Here is a 23875-nt window from a genome sequence, read left to right as displayed (position 1 = left end):
ATTTTATCTAATTTCATGAGAGAGATTCATTTTCTTGTCATTGTCTAGTTTTGTTTGGTACCAGGGTAATGCTGTCCTCATCTGTTGGGTACTTTTCCCTCTTCATTTTTCAGGAAGAGTTTATGCAGAATTAATATTTCTTCCCTAAATATCTGGTGGAATTCACCAGTGTAGCCATCTGAGCTTGGAGTTTTCTTTCTGGGAAGATTTTTTTGTTTGCTTTTTGCTTGTTTACTTTTAGTTTTGTATATTTATTACTTTTAAGAAATAATAGTTTTATTGAGATATAACTCCCTACCATAAAATTCACCTTTTAGTGGTTTTTAGTATATTGTGCAAAAGATTACAAATTCAATTCCTTTAATAGGTATAAGGCTATTCATGTTACTTTGGTAGTTTATGTTCTTCAGGGAATTTATCCATTTTCTCTAAGTGGTCATGTTTATTGGCAGAAAGTTCTTCATAATATGTTACTGTCCTTTAATTACCTGTAGAATCTGTAGTGATAGCTTCTGTCTCATTCCTGATATTAATAATTTGTGTCTTCTGTCTTTTTTCCCCTCATCATTCTGGCTAGAAGTTTAATTTATTGATCTTCATAAAGAACCAGCCTTTGATTTTGTTGATTTTCTCTGTTGCTTTACTGTTTTCTATTTCATTGATTTCCATTTTGGTCTCTATTATTTTTCTCCTCCTATTCGCTCTGGTTTAATTTGCTCTTTCTTAATATAGGCATGTAACACTATAAATTTTCCTTTGACTATTGCTTTGGCAGTATCCCACAGACTGATATGTTGGGTGTCCTCTCATTTAGTTTAGTTCTAATTTTCCTTTCATTCTTCTTTGGCTAATGAGTTATTTAGCAGTACATTGTTTAGGTTTCAAATATTTGGGAGTTTTTCAGTTATCTTTCTGTTACTGGAGTCTGTGAACACTCTGAATCCTTTAAAAAATATATTTAGGCTTGTTTTATAGCCCAGAATGTGATTTATTTTGGAAATTTTCCATGTTCACTGAAAAAGAATATGTATTCTGCTGTTGCTGCATGGAGTGTCATATATATATATATATATATATATATATATATATATATATGTCAATTAGATCAAGTTGGTTGATCTTTCAAGTCTTTTTCTATTGTTTTACAATTATTGAGAAGCTATGATTTAAAAAAATATATTTTGTAAAGAACTAGAACCCATTTTAAAAATGAAATCTTAGATTTTGGATACCAGTCTTTTATCTGTAGTGTCATTTGCAAATATCTTCTCCCATTCCATGGGCTGCCTCTTAGTTTTTGACTATTTTTTTGGCTGTGCAGAAGCTTTTTATCTTGATGAAGTCCCACAAGTTCATTTTTTCTTTTGTTTCTCTTGCCTTTGGAGATGTGTCAGGAAAGAAGTTGCTGTGGCTGATGTTGAAGAGGCTGCAGCCTATGTTCTCCTCTAGGATTTTGGTGGATTCCTGTCTCACATCGAGGTCTTTCATCCATTTGGAGTTTATCTTTGTGTATGGTGTGAGAGAGTGGTCAAGTTCTTTTGCATGTAGCTGACCAATTTTCCCAGCACCATTTATTGAAGAGACTGTCTTTTTTCCACTGGATGTTTTTTTCCTGCTTTGTCAAAGATTAGTTGCTCATAGAGCCGAGGGTCCATTTCTGGGGTCTCTATTCTGTTCCATTGGTCTATGTGTCTGTTTTTGTGCCAGTACCATGCTGTCTTTGTGATCACAGCTTTGTAGTATAGCTTGAAATCAGGCAACGTGATGCCCCCAGCTTTGTTTTTCCTTTTCAACAATTCCTTGGCGATTCGGGGCCTTTTCTGGTTCCACACAAATTTAAGGGCTGTTTGTTCCAGGTCTTTGAAAAATGTCATAGGTATTTTGATCGGGATGGCATTGAAAGTGTAGATTGCTCTGGGTAGCATAGACATTTTAACTATATTTATTCTTCCGATCCATGAGCATGGAATGTTTTTCCGTCTTTTTGTGTCTTCTTCAGTGTCTTTCAAGAGTGATCTGTAGTGTCTAGAATATAGATCCTTTACCTCTCTGGTTAAGTTAATTCCAAAATATCATATGATTTTTGGTTCTCAAACTCAATACACAAGAAACAAATAATCAAATCAAAAAATGGGCAGAAGATTCGAACAGACACTTTTCCAATGAAGACATACAAATGGCTAACAGACACATAAAAAAATGTTCAAAATCATTAGCCATCAGGGAAATTCAAATCAAAACCACATTGAGATACCACCTTACACCAATTAGAATGGAAAAAATTGACAAGACAAGAAACAACAAATGTTGGAGAGGATGTGGAGAAAGGGGATCCCTCTTACACTGTTGGTGGGAATGCAAGTTGGTACAGCCACTTTGGAAAACAGTGTGGAGGTCCCTTAAAAAGTTAAAAATTGAGCTACCCTATGATCCAGCAATTGCACTACTGGGTATTTACCCCAAAGATACGGACGTAGTGAAGAGAAGGGCCATATGCACCCCAATGTTCATAGCAGTATTGTCCACAGTAGCTAAATTGTGGAAGGAGCCGAGATGCCCTTCAACAGATGACTGGATTAAGAAGTTGTGGTCCATATGTACAATGGAATATTACTCAGCCATCAGAAAGAATGATTCCCCAACATTTGCAGCAACATGGACGGGACTGGAGGAGGTTATGCTAAGTGAAATAAGTCAAGCAGAGAAAGACAATTATGATATGGTTTCACTCATTTATGGAACATAAGAAATAGGAAGATCAGTAGGAGAAGGAAGGGAAGAATGAAGGGGGGGTAAACAGAAGGGGGAATGAACCATGAGAGACTATGGACTCTGGGAAACAAACTGAGGGCTTCAGAGGGGAGGGGGCGTGGGGGAATGGGATAGACCGGTGATGGGTAGTAAGGAGGGCACATATTGCATGGTGCGCGCTGGGTGTTATACGCAAATAATGAATCATGGAACACTACATCAAAAACTAATGATGTACTGTATGGTGACTAACATAACATAATGAAAAATTATTATTAAAAAAGTGAAATCTTAATATGAAATTGTCAAATAATAAAATAGATAAAACAGACTTGCTGTTTGAAAAAGATTGTTGGTGGAAGGCAGGGTCATGTTCTTGGTCTCCTTTTCACCTTCTTAGGGTAGCTCTTGAAGCACCTCTAGAGAACTGACTGTCCACCGGTCACTGACGTGAAGTCCTTCCAGTATCACAGCCTTATCTCCAACCACTCGTGTTTGAATAGGACCAGAGACTTCAGATGCTTTCTGCATTTTCATACATTCATGCTCTGTTCATGTCCCTGCCTGCAATGGCCTCTAGCCAGCAAAATCTTTCTCATCTTTTACAGCCCAGCCTAAATGTCACCTTCTCTGTGATGCCTCCCCAGACACTCCAAGCAGAATTGATCTCTTCTGCGCTCTCATAAAACGTGTTCCCTCTGTTGTGTAACACTTACCTAGTTATTCAGCCTTTGTGTCCTCGAATAGATATAAGTTCCTTCTCTTAAAAGCTTAATGTCACCTCTTCAGAGGTAACTTCTCTGATAAAGCTGAAGTAGTCCCCCCACGTCTTGGCTTCTAGCACATTCTATCTTGTCTGTTTTCTTTGTAGCACTTAGATCAGTTGTTTGTGGGTTTATTGTTTGTTCATCCCTCTAGAGTAAAAATTCCATGAGACTGGGACCTTATCTAGCTTGTTCACTGTTGTGTCCCCCAGAGCCTCAAACAGTACCTGTTACTTGGGTTTTGCAGTAAATACTTGGTGAAGAGTGAATGAATGAATGCATGAGTAAATGAACGATTAGCTGAGAGGTAGCATGGTGTGTTCATTAAGAGCATGGCTGTGAGTCAGACTCATCTGGGTTCTGTTCTCCTGGCTTTGTTCTACTGATTGTATAGTCTTGGGGAGGTTGCTTAACCTTTTAAAACTTCTGTTTATTAGTGGAATGGGGCTAACAATAATAACTACTTTATAGGGATGTTTTGAGAATTAAATAAGATAGTATGTAAACCACTTCACTGTGTTTGTTATTTACCACTTTCTCAATAACTGTTAATTGCCATTATTCTTATTATTGGTGTCGATATTGTTAGACTACCTAACCCTGTGCTACCCTAGGAGTTATTAACTATGGTTTAAGTAAGTCAGTCTCTGCATGCCCCAAGAGTTGCCCACATGACAAACAGCACTCTAAACACTTAGAGTAGGGCACATCTGTTGCTGTGACTTTCAGTTTGGAGTGTATCTTTGAAATACTGTTTTCTTTGATTGTGCTCTCTTAATATTACAGGATGTCTCTTCTAGTCAGCAGTCATGCAGGTTACCTAGGTTTCAGCGGCTATGAAGGATTATTGCCTCTTTCCTTGGGGTGCCTCCAGGGCCCTTTGAAGAACATTTTCACTTAAGCCACATAGCTTCTGGTTTTAAGTTAAGCTATCGCAAATATACGCTTCAAGTTTGGTGAAAATCCAAGGGAATAGATCGTCAGAAACTTAATTTTATTTAAATATTGTACAACACAGATCTCCACAGCGAACTGATTTGGTCTCAGAGCATGCGAGATTGGGTCACATGAGCACTCTGGGTTCATTCACCTGTATGGTGTGTCTCTGTAAGGACTGTGGCCTGAGGAAACTCTAGAAAGGAGATATGAAGCTATCACAGTTACACTGTGATTAGAATTATTTTTTGTTGAGAAAGCACAAGTTCTGATTTGGGACATGACCCAGTAGGGGTTTTAACCTGTTTCCCCCATTGTGTTTTAAGCTCTTAGAAGACAGGAATTATGAGTTTTATGCTTTTTTCCTACCCCGGTGTCTGGCAGGATACCTGGCAACTAGCAAATGTATTTGAATGAGTTAACATTCCTGGTGGCTAGAAATATCATTAACGTCAATGCATTCAAGGCAGAAAAAGGAAGATATTCCTGGAATATCACAGTTAGCTTAAATTTGTTTATGGATTTGTTCCATTGCCTTGGGACCAGAGACACAAAGACTTTCTAACATTACTTTTGTGTAATGATACAATTCCTAACCTATGGCTATTTTTTTTCCCTTGAGCCTGAAAGGAGGTATATACAGAATAATGTTTTTGGTTTTTTTCTTTTTTTTTTATGGTTGTCTGAACTATGGAGTTTAAAGAGGGCTCTTCGGCATCCAAATTAATGATCATTTTTTATTTTCAGGATGTGGCTTTATTTCTCCAAGAATTTAACGCTCCTGACATATTTATGGGAGTATTGGCCAAATCCAAATGTCCTCGATTAAGAGTAAGTATGTACATTTTTAAAGCTTCCTCTTTGGAGCAGTAATAGCAGATAGTGCTAGATAGTCTTTCATTTTTCTCACTGTAATTTTCTTGCTGGCCACAAATCAGTCGGCAGATTTTTATTAAACATTGCCTGGCACTCGATAATGTGCTGTTTAAAGTTATTAGAGTGGGTTGGACCAGGGAGATCAATACTTTCATTTAACCACTGTGGGAAACAGGCATAACCAAAGTTAATGTGCCTAATATGTGGTGGAACAGGGAACATTGCCCGGACCTCCCATTTCTGCTGATTGCTCTTTTTTGTTCATAAAATCTTCATTCTAAACTCAGCCTGACACTCGGGACTTTCCATAATCTGAATCTAATTCATCTTTTCAGCATGAAATCTATCATGCAGATGGTGCTTCTGATTTAGCAAGGCCTGTCCACTCCTTGTCTCAGTAGCTTACTGTGATGATCGCCATCTCCATGCCTCCCTTCGTACTGCCTCCATCCCTCTCAGGAGTCACACTTGTTATTCCAGGCGTTACTCTTCTTCTAAGCCTTCCCAAATAAGTAAGCTCTCAGTGGCCATTGCTGATCGTAGACTCCGCAGAAGAGTTATCTGTGCTTCTCATTTAGTCTTTATCTACGCTGTGTGCGGTGGACTGTGTTTCTGTGTCAGGTTGGGACGTGCTATGCATATCGTGGGTGATTAGTAAATATTAAGTAGTTATACTTACGAATAACTGCTGTTTACTGAGTATTTGGTTTTACTACTCTGTAAGATACGGATTTATCTCCACTTTATAAATAAATGAGCTAAATCTCTGGTTAATGTGCCCAGGGTCATACAACTGGGAAAGAATAGAGCTGGGGTTTGAGTCTTGCCAGCCTGACTTCAGTATAACCACTGTACTGTATTACCTCTCTTTCTTTGAAATTATGAAACGGAGAGTTCTGTAGTATATTTTTACAAATTGAATACTGAGTTCAAATTTTGTTTGAGACAGTGTTCTGCCTGAATTGGGGCCTGATGAACTGATGAACCGCTTTTTCCTGGGGTCATTATGTTAATAGAAAAAATTGACAGTTGAGATGATTTTCTCCTGGATTTTTCTAACTTAAATACATTGACTCATGGTTAGTACTTAAAGAAAATAAGCTTATGTCAGTAATGGCGCCTTTCAGGGATTAGTCATATCATTGTATATGCCTGTGAGCCACAGCCTGTCTGTAGCAGTGATCCTCTGCCTTGGCCACATGTTAGAATGGAACACGGGCTCTCGGACTTTGGCTCACCCCCGGGTTTCTGATCCATGAAATTTGTGGTAGCATCGAGGATTTCTGACAAGTTCCCCGGTGATGCGAGTGCTCTGGACCGGGGCCCACATTTTGAGAAGCTTTGCCCTTGGGACCTTTTAAAAATCCTGAGTTAGGCTCTACCTAGATCAGTTGAATCTCCAAGTGTGAGACTCCACACAGCTTTTAAAGTTCTCTCAGCCGTTCCGGCTAGCAGCCAAAATGAGAAACGTCTTTGATTGGAAGACCAGTCATATTCTCCCTTTAATTTGTAAGGAAATGTATGTGTCTCTCTGCTGCTTCTGTTCTCCTTTAATCTTTTCCCAGCATCTGACAACCCTCATTTTATTGAAACTCTCTTTCTGTAGCTTTGGGGCCACCTCACTCTCCCGGTCTCTGACCTCTTCAGTCACTTCTTTGTCACTTTTATTGGCTTTTTTCTTTCTTCCTACACGGCATGTGGACTCCTTCTAAGCTGCAGACCGAGGTCCCTCATCCTCTTTAAATTCATTTCCTTAGCTCATCCACTCTTTCCACCTTCAAGTTGTGAGTCTGTGCCTGTGGGATCAAAGCTGCGCCCTTCCTTTTGATTTCTGGTGCCACATCTTCAGTTTTGCTCAGGCATTCTGTACTTGCACGCTGCCTTTTCCAGTCCAGAATTCCATGTATGTCTTGACTCAGTGACGAACACACCGTGTTTGGTAGCCTCCCAGGCCCTGCCCTGGAGATCTGATTCAGTAGCTCTGAGATGGCACTCAGAAATCTGCATTTTTAACATGTTCCCTGCCCAAATGAGTCTTACGTTCCAGCTCGTTTGGAAACTAACTGCCTAACTGAGCTCACTGTGTCCTTTCCTACACTTTCTTTTCCAATTTTCTTGTCAGTGGGACCAGTAGCTCCGACTGGAGAAATGAAGAAACTGGAAACCTAGGAGTGAGGTTCAACTGCCTTCTCCCTTTGCCTCCCGTCAGATTGTTTTGCTTTCACCTTGAGTCTTTCTCAGCTTCCTCCCTTTCCATGCCTGCCGTCACCTCCCTCATCTCCGTGTACCTGGATTACTGAGATGCAGTAGTTGTTAAATGCTCAGGCTCTGTGGCTCTGCTGTTGCCTAGTCGGAGATCCTGGCAGGTTGCTTAACTGCTCTGTGCTTTAGTTCCCCCTCATCTGAAAAATGGGGATGATAACGGTATCTGCCTCAGAAATTATTATATAAATAATAATACATGGAAAGTGCTTGGAGTAGTGCCTGGGCCTACATGCTAAGTAAACATCGGCTGTTATTACCAAGGTTATTAACATCCTTTAACATTTTTCACTATCATGCACTATGCATTTTGCTGCCGACATAATCTTCCTAAAATAACATTGCAGTATGCTGCCCCCCTTCCTTGATCTTTATGGATGCATGTGACCTCCTAGATTAAATCTAATCTCTTCAACATGGCATTCAGGTCCCTTAATCCTGATTCTTTTTACCTGCTGTATTTATCCCATGCTCTTCACCAATGTTGTGCAATAGCCAGGCTGCTTTCTTTAGAGTTTAGTGTATCAGCCATGTGCACTGTTCCCTTCCTGCCTTTGCTGATACTTTGCCACTTGTCTGAATGTCTTTCTTCTTGTTTGCATGTCTAAATCCTACTAACCATTTAAGACTGAGTTCATCCATAAGATTTCTTCTTTGATTCTTCTTTGATATTTCTTTTTCTTGTGTTGTTCATCCCATGTCAAATGCTGTAAACTTGTCAAGATTAGGGTACAGGCAGTGTACTTCTATATGCTACCTCCTCTCTTCTCTTCTTCCCCCATAATTAACTCAGTGAAAGTTTTTTTTCAAGTAGTTATTTTTGTATGTGTCTTTTATCTTCAAGACATTGTGACCTATGACCTGTGACATTTGATTTGGCAGGAAATCTGTGTGGGAATTTTAGGTAATATGGCCTGTTTCCAGGAGATATGTGTGTCCATCAGCAGTGATAAAAATCTTGGGTAAGTTTTACTATATAAGAATTTTTACAAAATAAATTAATATTTCATATCCCTAAGGAAATCCTAATACATAGGAGATATAGGAACATTTTGTGAAATGTAGTATGCCCTTTCTCCTGATGAAGTCTCTACGAACTTCATTGTATATTGATGGTAGCTAGGGGCTTTCACAGTTTTTATGGGCATGATTGAGGATTTAGGCCTGTTTCTTTATTGGTAGCAAAAGGACAAACCATTAGTAGGTGGTAAGCCCGATAAGAAAAGACCCAGAGGGGCAAAGCTTGGCGATGGGGCCCCTGACCAGAGTCCCAAATAATTTAGGCTCAGGGAATCCAAGGGCTCAGAGAGCTAGAGTCTGGAAAAACTAGATTTAGTGACCAGGGTTACCCTGAGAACTCTTGCCTAAGATCAGGGGATAGGGCTGATCGACAGACTAGAAGGTACAGGGTTGCCTCTGTGATTCAAAGGCTTTCATATTTTCGCTTGGAGGCTAGTTCTGTTTTACATATGGGAAAATTTTAGGCAGAGGATTTTTTAGTGGTGGAGACCCTAGTGGTTACTTTAAGAGATCTGAGAACACCCTGGAATTACATGCTAAATTTTGTGAATGTATTCATTTTCTAGCCAAGAGAGTTCATGGCTGTTAATCAGAATTTCAAAGAAATTTGTGCCCACAATAAATTAAGAAAAGTGTTCTGAGTGGTTATTGTCAGCTAGGACTGTGAGGGCTTATCACAGGATTTAAGTATCTGGGTCTCTAAAATAGAGGTAATTACCTCTTCTATGTGTGGAGTGACTTTAAGCTCCTAGTTTAAGGTCTTTTTTCCTCAGTAATTTAACAGTCATTCATGGAGTAAATGACCCAGGATTATATTAGGTCTCTAGTGGTCCCTATCAAAAATCTAAGAATGAGTCATGTTAAAATTAATATGGAACAATTTGCATTGGTGATGAGATATAAATTTGTCCAGCCACTTTAGAGAAGTTAGGCATTATATTGTTAAACTGGAAGATGGGCAATGCAGATGCTGTGATCAAACGATCCCACTCATATGTATGTGGTAAGATAAACCGTGCACACGTATATCAGCCAAAAAGTATTAGAGGAGCATTGCTTGAAATGGCCCCAGTTAGAATCAACCCACATATCCACCAGGAGTAGGCTGGAAAAATAAATTGTTTTATGTTTATATGATGGAATGTTCTGTAGCAATGAATCAAACATGGGAAAACATGGGTAGATCTTTAAGACCTGGTATTGAGCAAAAGAACTAAGACGCAAAAGAATATATACAGTATAATTTTTACACATAAAATTCAAAGCCAAAATATATGGAATAATAAAACTATAGAGTAAACAAAGAAATAATTGCTGGAGAAGTCCAGGTAGTAGACATTTCTAGGTGGGAAAGAGAATTGTGATTTGGAAGGGACACACAAGGGCTACAGAGATATAGCACTGTTCTGTTTTTCTGTAAATATGTGTTTGCTTGATAATTATTCATTAAGTGTAAATATATATATCTATAGGCTTTCTTGTATATATGCTATATTTCACAATGAAATGTTGAAAAAATTAAACGAAAACTCTACCTACATGTTTGAAATGAGAGAAGTGACGTGTATTGGGTTAACTTTTTTGTTTTTACAGACAGGTATTGTTGCACTGTTTGTATGATTCAGACCCTCCTACTCTTCTGGAAACAAGCCGGTATGCTTTCTCCTTTCTATGGATTCCATATATTCACTCATACAGGAATCTAGGACAATAGAGTTAATTCTTCATTCTTGAATTTCCTTTACTGTTTTTCAAACATAGATACTAAGCTCATGTTTGTCTTGTAGGTTATTGCTTACTTGTCTTTCCCAGACAGAAGTGGCCAGTGTCTGGGTTGAAAGAATCCGGGAATATCCAGCTATTTATGATAGCATTTGTTTCATTATGTCAAGTTCAACAAATGGTAAGTCACCACATAATCTAGGAAAAATTTTGGTTATATATAATTGTTAGGAAACCATGTAACTATTTCTGGAGGTTGCTTTAAAAAAGCGTTAAGGGGCGTCTGGGTGGCTCAGTTGTTAAGCATCTGCCTTTGTCTCAGGTCATGATCCCAGGGTCCTGGGATCGAGCCCCGCATCAGGCTCTCTGCTCAGCGGGAAGCCTGCTTCTCCCTCTCTCTCTCCCCCTGCTGGTGTTCCCTCTCTCTCTGTGTCTCTCTCTGTCAAATAAATAAATCTTTAAAAAAATAAAAAATAAATAAAAATAAAAACCAGCGTTAAGTCTAAGGTAAGAAAGTATTTTGATTCAAGAAACAAAATTTCTTGTTAAGCTGCCAGGATACCTACAAGTCCTCATTTAAAAATGAAGGAAGACAAGCAAATTTAAACAAGGAAGGTGAATAAATAGCCCTCTGAATAAGTAATGCTTTGGCAAGATTTGGCTTTCTTGGAATAGCTTTAGGAATTTTGATTAACCTTACTGCTCTTAAAATGTTTCTCATTTCAATATCTGTTTTATTGTCTGCAGTTGACTTGCTGGTCAAGTTGGGGGAGGTTGTGGACAAGCTTTTTGATCTGGATGAGAAGCTAATGTTGGAATGGATTAGACATGGGGCTGTTCAGCCTCTGGACCCACCCCAGGAAGATTCTGAAGAGCAGCCAGTGTTTAAGATTGTGCCCTGTGTACTCGAAGCTGCCAAACAAGTACGGTAAGTGAGCTCTTTTGTGCAGAATATTCTGGGAAAATCCAATTGCTAGAAATATACTTAGATGTAGGTTTTAGTTTCTTTTCAACAGGATGAATAACATCCCATCAAATCTTTGTCAAGTCAGATTCACTACTAATATTTGTGATGACAGTGCCTTTGCTCTTTTCAAAAGTCATAATGGTTACAAGTACCTATTCTAATATTACTTAGTGATAGGCTATTTTCCAGCGTTAATTATGGTTATGATCTTAAAATTCTCTGCAATTTTGTGTGTGTAATTTAAGTCAAATAGAAAAGATTTTCTTGTGTTTTGTTTTCCATCAAACATTTAACAACTTTTTCGGTTAATGTCAGACATCATTTGTTTTGCTTCTTATGTATATGTGTCAGTCTTGGATAAGTGACTGAGTTTTGGGCTCTGATGTCTTGCCAAGAGTGATTACTAGGTGTTGTAGATCATTGAAACTTTCTTGCTAGTCACTAGAAAATTAACTTGTGAATTGATCTGCTTAATGATTAATTGTTTACTCTTCGTGCTTAATAACCCATTGTAAGGTCTGTGAATTCTGTGTCCTTTATCCAAGTGAGGATTAATCTCCTCCTCTTCCTCCAAACTGCTTCTTCACTGTTCTCAGTCTCAGTGAATGATGCAGTCACTGTCCCATTTGGATGATGTGGAAGTCATTACTGACTTTTCCTCCCCATCCTGCTCTTTTTCCATGGCCAGTCAACCACCCAAAACTCATTCCTGACTTTTCCTGGGATCCCATCCATGCCATCACCCCACCACTGTCTCTCACGTAGACAACTGCGGCACTTTCTCACCCGAGTTCCCTACGTCAAGGCTGCTCATTCCAAGCCTGGGCTGTAGAGCCTTCTTTCCAAAGCACATGCTATCATCTCACGTTCATGCTTCAGTCTCTTCCATGGCCTTCCTTAGGACGAGGTCCAGATTTTTTTTAAAGCATGGCTTACAAGGATCTAGTGCTTCTCCATCCTTATTATTTGTGCTATGTGTTTCAACCATGTGAAATTTCTTTCATCATCGAAACCAAGCTCTTTTGCCTCCAAGCCTTTGTATATCATGTCTCTTTCACCTCAAACACTTTTCCTGCGGGTCTGTGCATAAACATCAATTGTCTTAAGATACCTTCCCTGACTCTCCAGACTTCATTAAGTCTGCTTGCCGTGTGGTCCTCGAGCACCTTGGACTTCTTTTAGTATTACATTCATATCACTTTATCATAATTGCCCATTAATTCTCTTCTTTCCTTTAGACCGTAAACTTCATGAACATAGAAACAGTGTTTTACACATCTCTGTTTTCCCAGCCACTAACATAGTGCCTGAACATAGTAGGTACTGAAGTATTTGCTGAACCATCTTTTTTATCGTTCACTATTTTTTTTTTTACTTAACTGTTTGAAGAACTAAGATTGTGAGTTTCTAGAAATCAAGCTGTTGATCACAAAAATTAGGCTTTACGTGGTTTTAGTATTCTCAGCTAGGGAGCTAGGGGAGTTGTGAAGTTTTGATAACATTTTTACTGTCAGTGCTAGTGGCAGTGGGCCTTTCATTCATTATATAAATGTTTTAGTCATTTTTCATCCCGATTATTCAAGTGTGCCAGAATGAGGAAGTATCACCTAGAAGGTTTCTGCATTGTTGCTTTTGTGGGACAGGGCCAAGAAAACACTTTGACTTCTTGTTCTTGTGTATTGATTGTATTCCATATTATTTCTTTGTTTTTTGACTGTTTTCCCCATTAAAAAGTAAGCTCTGGTGACCACCGAGGCTTTGTCGTGTTCCCTGATTTATCCTCAGCACGTGGGGCAGTGACTAGTACAGAGTGATAAGTATTTGTTGAATGAGTGAATGATTGCCATCCCATAGAGTTGTTGATTCACTATTTTTGCTTTTTGTATATAGTTCCGAAAATCCAGAAGGGCTCGATGTTTACATGCATATCTTACAGCTGCTCACCACAGTGGACGATGGAATTCAAGCAATTGGTAAGGTGTTTTATAGGGAAGCACTGGAGTTACTCACTGAATTGTTTTCTGTTTTTATATTACTATTTGCTTTATCATTTTTATGAAGTACAGTGTCCTGATACTGGAAAAGACACTTGGAATTTACTTTTTGACCTGGTCTGCCATGAATTTTGCCAGTCTGATGATCCACCCATCATACTCCAAGAACAGAAAACAGTGCTAGCTTCTGTTTATTCAGTGTTGTCTGCCATCTATGTGTCACGGGCTGAACAGGAGTATCTTAAGATGGAAGAAGGCAAGTACCATTCTAGTTCACTAAGGTAAATTCTATTCTAGTCTGTCAGATTTTAAAGCTCAGGCTTGTGATTATTGTTCTTGTGGTTGGTTGGTTTCTTGGTTTCTTTCTTAGTGCTTTTATTCCCCTGATTACAAAATTGTTGCATGCTTAATACAAAAAATTGGCAAAATTTATAAAAGGAAGCATAGCACTTGTAATCCCACCATCCAGAAATAATTACTATATGCTCATATGCATATATATCTTTATGTCTTGCTTTTAGGCAACTTTTCTCATTTAGAAGTATAATATGAATGTTTACCTATGTAAACAATTTTTTTTTATGACTGCTATTAGATCCAGGATCCATCTAGAATTTATCCAGGTGTTACATGTGAGTATGGTTTCAGCTTTTTTTCCAGATGGCTACTCAGTTGTCTTAGCATCATTTAGTGAATAACCAGTTTATCCACAGTGATTTGAAATTTTATCATTTACTACGTTCTGAGTTTCCCTATATATTTTATTCCTTCCTGTTGCCCTACTCATATATCAGTAGCCATAGTTTTTAAATGTTTTAATGTTGAGTAAGGGTAGTCCCCTTTCACCCTCATTTTTCAGAATGGTTTTGACCATTATTCTTGTTTAATACTGAATTTGATTAACAAGTTACGAAAACAAAAATCTTCCTGATATTTTTATTGGGATCACATTAAATTTATAGTGTCCAAGAACATGTTACACTTTTCCATTTGTTCAAGTCTTATTTTATGTTCTCAGTAATGTTGTATGATTTTCTTCATATAGATCTTGCATATCTCTATTAGACTTATTCATAATTATTTTATCTTTTGGGTTGCTATTATCTGTGACATCTTTTTTTCCATAATTATTGCTGTTGGAATGTATGAAGGTTATTAATTTCTCTATATTAATTTTGCATCCAGTAGTAACCTTACTGAATTCTCTACTATTTTTAATAGTTGTTGCTGTGATAATCTTGGGTTTTATCTGATACTGCTTTGGATATAAGTTAGATATGTTTTATCATTTTTCTGCCTCTGATTTCTTGCTCTTATTTAGTGGGTTACCTTGTGCCTCTGGTGGTAGAAAACATATTTAACTTGTTTCTGACTTTATTGGAAATGGTTCTAGTGTTTCACCATTAGTCATGATACTACTATTTACGTTTTACCATTTAAGGAGAAATTAATCTATTCCTATTTTATTAAGAGTTTTTTTTTTAACATTTTATTTATTTGACAGAGAGAGATACAGCGAGAGAGGGGACACAAGCAGGCAGAGTGGGAGAGGGAGAAGCAGGCTTCCTGCTGAGCAGGGAGCCTGATACAGGGCTCGATCCCAGGACCCTGGGATCACGCCCTGAGCCGAAGGCAGACGCCTAATGACTGAGCCACCCAGGCACCCCTTGAATTTTTCTTTTAACATCTTCCTTGAGTTCTGCCAGCTCAGGTTTCCTCGCTTGATGTCATTCATTTCTTAGTCTGAGCCCTTCTATGTCTGCTCTGTGCTTGATAACATGTTGTTAAAACTTACGACTAAGTATGATCTTAATATACATAAGCTTCATGTCAGCTTCTTTTGGTGAGTACTCTTCATCTTTCTTTTTTTTTTCCTTGTTCCTTTTCTTTTTTCTTTTAAGTGTCTTTGTGTTTCTCCTATGCTAGTTTCCTTTTGCTGACTCACCTTTGAATGACTTGAGTTTTTCCTGGACTAGCCGTTTGCAGGAAGTTCACATAGGAGAGCAGCTAAGGCTGTCTTCTGGGCTAACAGGAGTTGGGTCCATGAGTCTTCCAGCTCTTTTTACCTTGTGACAGATGGCTGTGGTGAAGTCTTGCCTTTCCCCTTGCCATTTGCTTCCTGCAAATATAGTCTGTCTCTGGGATTACTCATTTACCCCCTCTTCCTCTGTTTCTTAGAACCCCCAGGGGAGTTCCAGCTGCTATCTTGCACATTCCATTGCTGCTCTTGCAAACAAGGGATTCTGGATTTGCACCACAGAGTATGTGCTTTACCTTAAAGAAACGGACTTTTCTGACCCTTTCTCAGACGTGCAACCTCGGGCATCCTTTCGTCACTTCCTCCTGTACCTTCTGCTTGACTGATACCACTCTGACGCCATTTCCGCTTGCCTTGTGTTTGAGGTTTCTGCTCTCTCCTAATTTGATCTAAACTGGCATCTGTTTTTTTGTTGCTTATATTCTTTTTTTTTTGGTAGTGATTTCTGAAAGGAAGAGGAAATGCTGACTTTGAGCCCCGATGCTCTTTCTAACCTCCTTGTATATATGTGCTTTCTGTTGAAAATCATCAGTTTTTATTTGCAATATTAGGAACACATCTTTCTAGATGTTATGGGACTGGGTGTTTTTTTTTTATCTCCCCCACCCCTCAATTCCCTGAAACTTTATGTGTGATTTTTATGTTTGGGGGAGAAAGCGTAAAGATGGTCTTTGAACTCGAAGCCATGAAATAGCCCTCACCCACTCATCCTGCCCTAAGCCTTGAATAAGGGCTTTGCAGAGTTAGGGGCTGGGGATGGGAAAGAGAGAAGAACGGTATAGTGTAGATTGATGTGACCTACGGGGACATCATGGAGTAAAGAACCGAGTGTTAGAGTTAAGACTTAGTGACAACACAAGGAAGAGAGTGGGAATAAATCCAAGGGGAATATAGCAAAGCAGTACTGCAGGCTGAATGCTCTGAAGAGGTGACACTGAGTTGAGAAATAAGGGATATGATTTCCCTACTTTTTGATTTCCTTAATTTTTTAAAAATGTCATTTTCATGTACTACAAATGCCCTAAATCTGGAAGTGAGGTTAGATTGTTTAAAATCAATATACTGGATTCAGTGCTATAGAAAATCTTGTTTCCTGGATTTGTAATTGTGATGCAGACATGGTAGGGTTAGAATCAGTGGTTGAATCAAAGTGAGACACCCTTCAACATGTTCAGGTTATAAAATATATTTTGAGTCTGAGCTTTAGTTTTATGTTCAGTTTTTATTACAGCCTAGTTAAAATGATTATTCAGTCTTTTAAGAAATCATACTGTTTTTGAAATTTAACTTAAAGAGATACGTAATTTAAAAGCCTTGTTTAAGATGTTGATGGTAACGTTTAAAATTCACATTCTTTCTCACTGTGGCCTCTAAGGCACTGGGTGATAGGACTCTTGCCCAGATGTCTAAACTTGTCTTGTGCCCTCCTTCCCCCTTGCTTCAGTGGCCTTTTTGTTCCTCAGACCGTTTCCTCTTTGAGGCTTTTTGCATTTATTGTTCCCTCTGCCTGAAACATTTTCCTGGGCTCTTTGCATTGCTGCTTCTCCTGGAGTTCTCATCTCAGAGAGCTTCCCCTGCCGGCTGCTTTATTATACTCCCCTTTACTTTCCTTCGTAGATAGAACTCACTCAAAGCTGAGATGATCTGTTTTATTCATTAGTTTATTTGAGAGTTTGAAAATGTGAGCCTCTTGAAGGCTGAGGCCTCAGTGATCTTGTTTGCCGTCATATCCGTGGTGTCTAAAGTAAACTGTCCAGCCACTAGTAAGTTGTTCAGTACTTTTGAATGAATGAATGAGTCAGTCAACAAAAGGAGGAAAGACCAAATTTAACTGGCTAATTCTGTGTTTCTCAATCTGTTTGTACACTAGATCTTCCTCTAATTGACAGCCTGATTCGTGTCTTACAAAACATGGAACACTGTCAGAAGAAACCAGAGAACTCGGCAGATTCTAATGCAGAAGAAACAAAAAAGCCTGACTTAACCCAAGATGATTTCCACTTGAAAATCTTAAAGGATATTTCATGTGAATTTCTTTCAAATATTTTTCAGGTTTTAACAAAGGTAGGAAAGAACTATTGATGGTTTCTTCAGCAAAAGAAAGTATGGATTGCTTAATGCTCCAAAATTTATTATCACTGTATTATTATATTTTAATATAAAAGTAGTGTAATGGGGCATCTGGGTGGTTCAGTCAGTTAAGTGTCTGCCTTCGGCTCAGGTCATGATCCTGGGGTCCTGGGATCGAGCCCCACATTGGGCTCCCTGCTCAGTGGGGGTCTCCTCCCTCTCCTTCTGCCGCTCCCCCTGCTTGTGCTTTCTTGCTTGCTCTTTCTCAAATAAATAAATAAAATCTTTAAAATAAATAAATAAAATAATATAACTATGTTACATAAATTTGGGGAAATAGAGAAAGAAAAAAGTTATTACTGTAACTTTGTAATCTTAACGTAGCAACTGATATGGTTTTGTATGTTTATATATGTGTTTTTCACATACTTAAAATCCAGTATATAGAATGTTATAGACTGCTCTTTTCACTAAACATTATGTCATGAGCCCTTTTCCAGACTCTAAATTTACTGAAAGACATTTCACTGAGAGCCAGTTTGTTTAACACCCAATTTGTCAAAAAAAATCAGTTTTCATAATTTACTGCAGACTTGTGTTAGGGGAAGTTCTCCCTGAATGTGCTCAGGATTGTTGGCATATTCTTTCTTTGAGCATACTTTCTATCCATATATTTTAGAAAAAAATATAAGTATAACTATGAAGACTATATGCACATTGATTGCATTTTTTTAAGAAGAAGATTTCTTAAAAGAGGTTTCAGTTATTCTGGTAATTTGTTTTTTTGGTCAGCTATTCTGCTTTTCTAGATAGGGGTTGTTACTTGAGCTTAGATTTTTGGAAGTTAGGTTACTGGGCTTGGCGTTGTACAAGTGAAGATGGCGGAGGCTTGATGGCTGCATATTGCCCAGATGTGTTAATGTGAAAATGTTGGCTTTACAGGAGTCTTACTATCGGGTATTACAATTTTTATATCAAATCAAGTTTAGTAGGTGAGAAATTGTACCTTATTTTTATTTGTATTTTTGTGTTTTTTTTTTCTTTTAGATTTTATTTCTTTATTTGATAGTGCTCGAGCCGGGTTTGGTGGGAGAAGGGGAGAGAGAGAGAGAGAGAAGCAGACGTCCTGCTGAGCAGGAAGCCCAACATGGGGCTCAATCCCAGGACCCTGGGATCATGACCTGGACCGAAGGCGGATGCTTAACCCACTGAGCCACCTGGGCACCCCCATATATTTGTATATTATTTGTGCTTCCTGCTTTATAAATTTATCTATTTTGATTTTTTACACGAACTCTTTGGGCAATAATTATCTTTTGCATATTCATTCCCATTGTTTGCTGTCACCTTTGTGCGTGCTTTTTGTTTTTGGAGGGATGTTTATTTTTAAGTGACAGGAATATAGAAGGAAGGTGGACTGAGAATAAATCATGAAAATTCTTATGTACTTAACCTAATGGAGTATGGATTCAATCTTGAGGACTGGGGAGCTACTGACGGTTTTCGTTTTAAGGATCAAGTGAGATGATCTGTTTAGAAAGATTACTCTAAAAGCAAGAGAGAGGATTAGAGAGCGTTGAGGCTGGAGGCTTGCAGACCAACCAACAGGCTCTTGTGGATGTAATCTTCAAGAGTAATTTGAAAAATTAGACCCCAAACAGTGGAAGGGTGGATGGAGGATGGAAAGAAGAGGTGGGATGAGAGAGCCTTAGTAGAGTAGAATTAAACTCTTAGGAGGAGGGGTCAGCAGCAGCAGCAGAGGAGGAAGAATCTTGGCCATATCTCAGGTTACTGCTTTGTGTAGCCGTGCGGTGGGTGGTAGTGCCTTTCCCTAAAATAAGGACTACAGTGGAACAGTGTTTGGGTTACATAAGGAGGAATGGTGCTGGGCTCGGTTAGAGACATTTGAAATGCCTGTAGGATCAGTAGGGAATTACCTATACTGATTTGTATTTATTAATCAGATTAAGCTTCAGAAATTTTCCTTTTTTGACATTAAATCTTTGTTTGCTTGTTTTAGGAGACTGTGGCTCAGGGACTAAAGGAGGGCCAGTTAAGCAAACAGAAGTGTTCCTGTGCATTTCAAAACCTTCTTCCTTTTTATAGTCCAGTGGTGAGTATGAGTAAATATATAGGTGGCTGAGTTTTAGGGGATTACTGTATGTTTTTATGTAAGTGCTTTTTCTCTGAGGCCATTGTCAAAAAAGATTGTGCATACAATTCACATGACTTAGTGCCTTCCTCAGATAGAGGACTGAGGGGTAATTCACGGGACTAGCCTGTGTAGTGATTCTAATTTTAAGACAAAGGAGTCAACACTGAATTTATTTGACCTCTTACTGTTAGAAAGTAAATAGTATATACATTAAGCAAAGATAAGAATCTTGGGTAGGAATGATCAGTAGGTTTTTATGGTTCTTCAGATTCCATCACATTTGCTACCGTTACAGGCAATTTTAAAATAGGAACTTTTTTAGGAAAATAAGTATGGAATGTGGGAGTGAGAGGCCATGTCAGCAAGGAGGAGGGTAATAAAACTCAGTAATGGACACTAAAGGGGAAGCAGTGGGAGTATAAATAGTAGTTCGAGATAAAACTAAACGGTAAGGGCTGGTCACGTCGATGTTTCTGAGGACTACTTGGGAATGACTACTATTGTCATCTGGGTATCTGTTAACATTTCTTTTCTTTTGGACTGTTTAGAAACCATAGGTAGAACATTTTTGTGGTCAAAAACTGGTATCTTAAAACCACCTTTTCTTCTACTTTTATTTATTTGGTTCTTTTGTTTGACTCACAGATAGAAGACTTTCTCAAAATTCTACATGAAGTTGATAAAACTCTTGCTGATGACCTGGAGGAAAGCTTCCCAAGTTTGAAGGTTCAGACTTAAACACTGAATTGGAGTTTCCTCTGCCCAATAAATGAACTTTACTTTCTTCATTGACAGTTGAAATTGAAATATAGGATATGTTAGGTAAAGCGTATTGGACCCTCATTGTCTGGTATTACACTCATGCCCTTCTCCCTTTCGTTTGGCATTGGAATCTCGAGTTTCCTCTGCTGTCAAACCCCCCCCCCCCTTTTTGTATTAGTTGTCCCCTCTAGGTAAAGAAAACAAAAATACAAGCTTATCACTGATGTTCTTTTTAGGTTGAGGACTTAGTAAGGATTTTCTTCATACCTCTTATTTTGATTTTTATGTGAGAATTTTGTATTTGTCTCCACTGCAAGTACATTCAGCTGCACTAATAGAAAACCCTACTCTAAGACTTAATCTGATAGCTTTTATGTATCTAATGCAATAAGAAATCCAGAGGTGGGCAGTCTAGACCTGATTGGTTGACTCAGGGATCCTGATTCCTTTTACCTCTCCATGTGGTCTGTGTTTAGACCTTTGTGTCTGTATTTATTGTCTTGTGGTTAAGGGGGCTATAACATTTCAGAACCTTCTATCCACATTCAGGAAGAAAAAAGGAGAAAGAGGTAAAGAAAGGGGTTTTGTCCTGGGAAGTCTTTACCTTCATATTTGTAAGGGACAGCCCTCCCTGCCCAGAACCGTGTTGATGGCCATCCCTAACTGCAGCTATTATAGATCAAGTCTTTTTTTTTCTCTCTAGGGTCTATAAGAGAGAAAGGCATGAAGAGAAGGGAGTTGTGAAAGGCTTTTTGATAGTCGATCTGTGATGTTTGCCACAGTATACAAGCACAGCTTAGCCTTTTGTGATTATTAATTGTGTCGATTGTATGCCAGATTGTCAATGGCAACTCAAAAGCAGTTTTTAGTTTAGCTTTGTTATAGTTCAGGTTTTTTTTCAATGTTATACATATGAAGAGAGGAATGTAACATTTTGATGAAAGTGCATTATCAAAAATCTCTGTTTTCAGGATAATTCCTGTGGTTGACTTTCAGAAAATAACTTGCTTGAGTGAATTCAGATTTTTTAAAATTAAGATGGAGGGAATTTAAGAACTTCGGACTGTATGCAAACTGTGCTATACGTGATTTCCCTCACATTTACTTTTATTCTGTGTAGTACTTCAGAATGAGATCTGTGCACAGTCAGCCAGGTATTCTTAGGAAAGCATTCAGTTTCCATTATTTAGTTGCTGAAAGTAGAGTTTTTAGTAGGTTTTAAGAAAATATCAGTTATGAATAACAAAGCTAGCTTTTTACCAGTCTTCAGGTAGTTTTCTGGATAATTTACGCTGATGCGACTATTAATCTAGTTTTACTTGTGGGATGAGGTGAGCTTCGGATCCTCTCACTTTGCTGTCTTCCCAGCCTCCTCCTTTGCTTAAAAAGCAAAGCCAGCTTTTTAAACCCCTCTTCTGGTATATAGCCCCTTCTCAATTTATTGCAGAATCTTTCTAGCTTTAAAGCATTGGTCTTGTCTCACATTTTGTATTTTTTCCTCAAATGGCTTTTGCTGATAAAACATAGGATGTAGCATTACTGAGAAGAGATACACAATTTCCAGTTTGGAGGTAGTTTTACTGTTGAAAATGTTCCTGCTGAAAAGAATTGAACTATTAAGTTAAAATCTTACTGTTAACTCTGATTAGTAGGTTTATGCTATATGTTTCATGTCTTCCGTGCTGACGTTATCCTAGGCTGAATGCGACTGTATTTAACATGAGCTCTCAAAAGGCACTGATGAAGTCACTCCTGCCTGTGTGAGCCAACTGATGCGAGTTGGCTTCTTGGTGAGTTACAGATAGAGACTACACCAGGTGGAGCTGTCACACAAAGTAATCTTTCTTTGCAGCAAATGAGGAGATCATGGGGAATAACTTCCAAAGCTGTGATCCCTGAGCAGGGGTAAGGGAGCTCTTTTTATTTAGGATTTGAGATGAATATTCAGAAGGAGACCTTTATCATTGCAAGCAGAGGCGGGTATAAGGTCATACATGCATACTTAGAAAATATGCCTATACGTGCATCGGGTGTTATGTTAGGAAGCTTGTGCTCCTTCTGGAGCAGAGAGCTTAACATTATGATGAGGCAGAGGTAACTGTTGGACACTTTAGGCCCATCTGCACGGGTGTTGGCTTGGTGGTTGAGCCCAAACTGGTCAAGGCTGGCTGGAGCTCATTTCTCCTCCTGTTGTTGTTTCTAAAAGATAAAATTACCAGTTCCTGTAGGGTGAGCTCAGTGGATCTGCCAGTGACACCTGCTAGCCAGTGCTAAGAATTCCATTTTATCTCTTGAAGTTTAAGGTGAAAGGTACAAATAACCCCGTAAGAGTAATACTCCCAAGTTATTAGTCATGTTTACTTCAGTGCATATGAATTTCACATTTTGTTTTAGAAAGAGCACATTTTAAAAGGGAAGCAGAAGGCTCCTGGGTGTCTGAGGGAAAGAGTGCCACTCAAAGTGGGTAAGTTGCCAAGGGAGAAAAAGGATATACCTGGGAAGGCTAGGGATGTCCAGGTTATTTTTCTGTTTCCCATTTCTGCCTTGGACATGCCCTGTTACTTGTTACTAATTGCTCTTGCAACATTATGAGGTAGTGTATATTTTCATATTTTGATATGTTTGAAAACTTCCTAAATCTATAAATTATAATAGTTTTTTAAAGAAATAAAACATGAGCAGTGCTAAGTCTTTTTTAATACTATACAGTCTGATGAATTCACCCCCAAAATTTAGGGCTTGCATTAATTACAGTGATATTTTGAAATGGTGCTTTCTCCGGGATCCTAAATATGAAATTTGGAATTATATGTACAAATGAAATTGCAACTTTTCTTATACTTCTTTGCAGAGGAGGGGAAATGTACAACATGAACTTGTTAAATGTGTTGTTCTATTTCTAATTACATTTGAGTTTGATTTTTGAAGTCTCTAAACCACTTAAGACCGAACACGGAAGACATTCTCCTATCCCTCCCCCACTGGTCTGCATCGTGGGACAGATAGAAGAAGTCATGCAGCCTGTAGCAGATTTGATCATTGTTCCCAAGTCTTTACCTCTGTACCCATTCTCATGCCATGGCTTCTCAGTGGATAGAGTAAACTTCTCTGCTTTGGCCAATAGAATGTTTTTTTTCACTTGTTTATATATTTAACTACGTATTAAATATATAATTATTTATGCTAAATAAGAAAAGGAAGATAATTGATATATATGGGAATATATTTCATTTATATAAATATGTATATAAAAGATATAAATATATATAATATATAAATATATAAATAATACATATTATATATATATGTGTGTGTATATATATATAGGAAAAAACCCACCCCAAACATAAGTCAATCAAAAGCAGTCAATTTGAATTTTTCATTCTTCACTCGTTTTGGTTAATGAAGGTTTTACTTTAATATACACGAGTGTGCATGTGTGTGTGTGTCTGATGTTTTGATATAGGACTCTGTTAAGGGTCTACACCTGTGCTGTTATCAAGTGCAGTATCCTCTAGACACATATGGCTACTGAACATTTGAAATATGACTACTCCA

General features: G+C 38.3%; 1 protein-coding gene across 2 annotated transcripts in view; it reads left to right on the top strand.

Moving 5' to 3' along the window:
• SAAL1 (serum amyloid A like 1) overlaps positions 1-23438 on the top strand; it is a 30444-nt gene extending 7006 nt beyond the window's left edge. For both annotated transcript variants that reach the window (XM_008708925.2, XM_040638875.1), the window contains 10 exons: positions 5199-5282; positions 8472-8551; positions 10203-10262; positions 10397-10512; positions 11079-11259; positions 13189-13271; positions 13360-13548; positions 17201-17394; positions 19421-19513; positions 20201-23438. In XM_008708925.2, the coding sequence (XP_008707147.1) occupies positions 5199-5282; positions 8472-8551; positions 10203-10262; positions 10397-10512; positions 11079-11259; positions 13189-13271; positions 13360-13548; positions 17201-17394; positions 19421-19513; positions 20201-20293 (1173 nt within the window). In that variant the 3' untranslated portion in view covers positions 20294-23438. The remainder of the gene's footprint in view (positions 1-5198; positions 5283-8471; positions 8552-10202; positions 10263-10396; positions 10513-11078; positions 11260-13188; positions 13272-13359; positions 13549-17200; positions 17395-19420; positions 19514-20200) is intronic.
• Positions 23439-23875: the final 437 nt, after the last annotated feature.

The sequence above is a fragment of the Ursus maritimus genome, unplaced genomic scaffold (genome assembly GCF_017311325.1).
Source record: "Ursus maritimus isolate PB19 unplaced genomic scaffold, ASM1731132v1 scaffold_23, whole genome shotgun sequence".
NCBI classification, from domain to species: Eukaryota; Metazoa; Chordata; class Mammalia; order Carnivora; family Ursidae; genus Ursus; species Ursus maritimus.
This window is presented reverse-complemented; position numbering and strand designations above follow the sequence as displayed.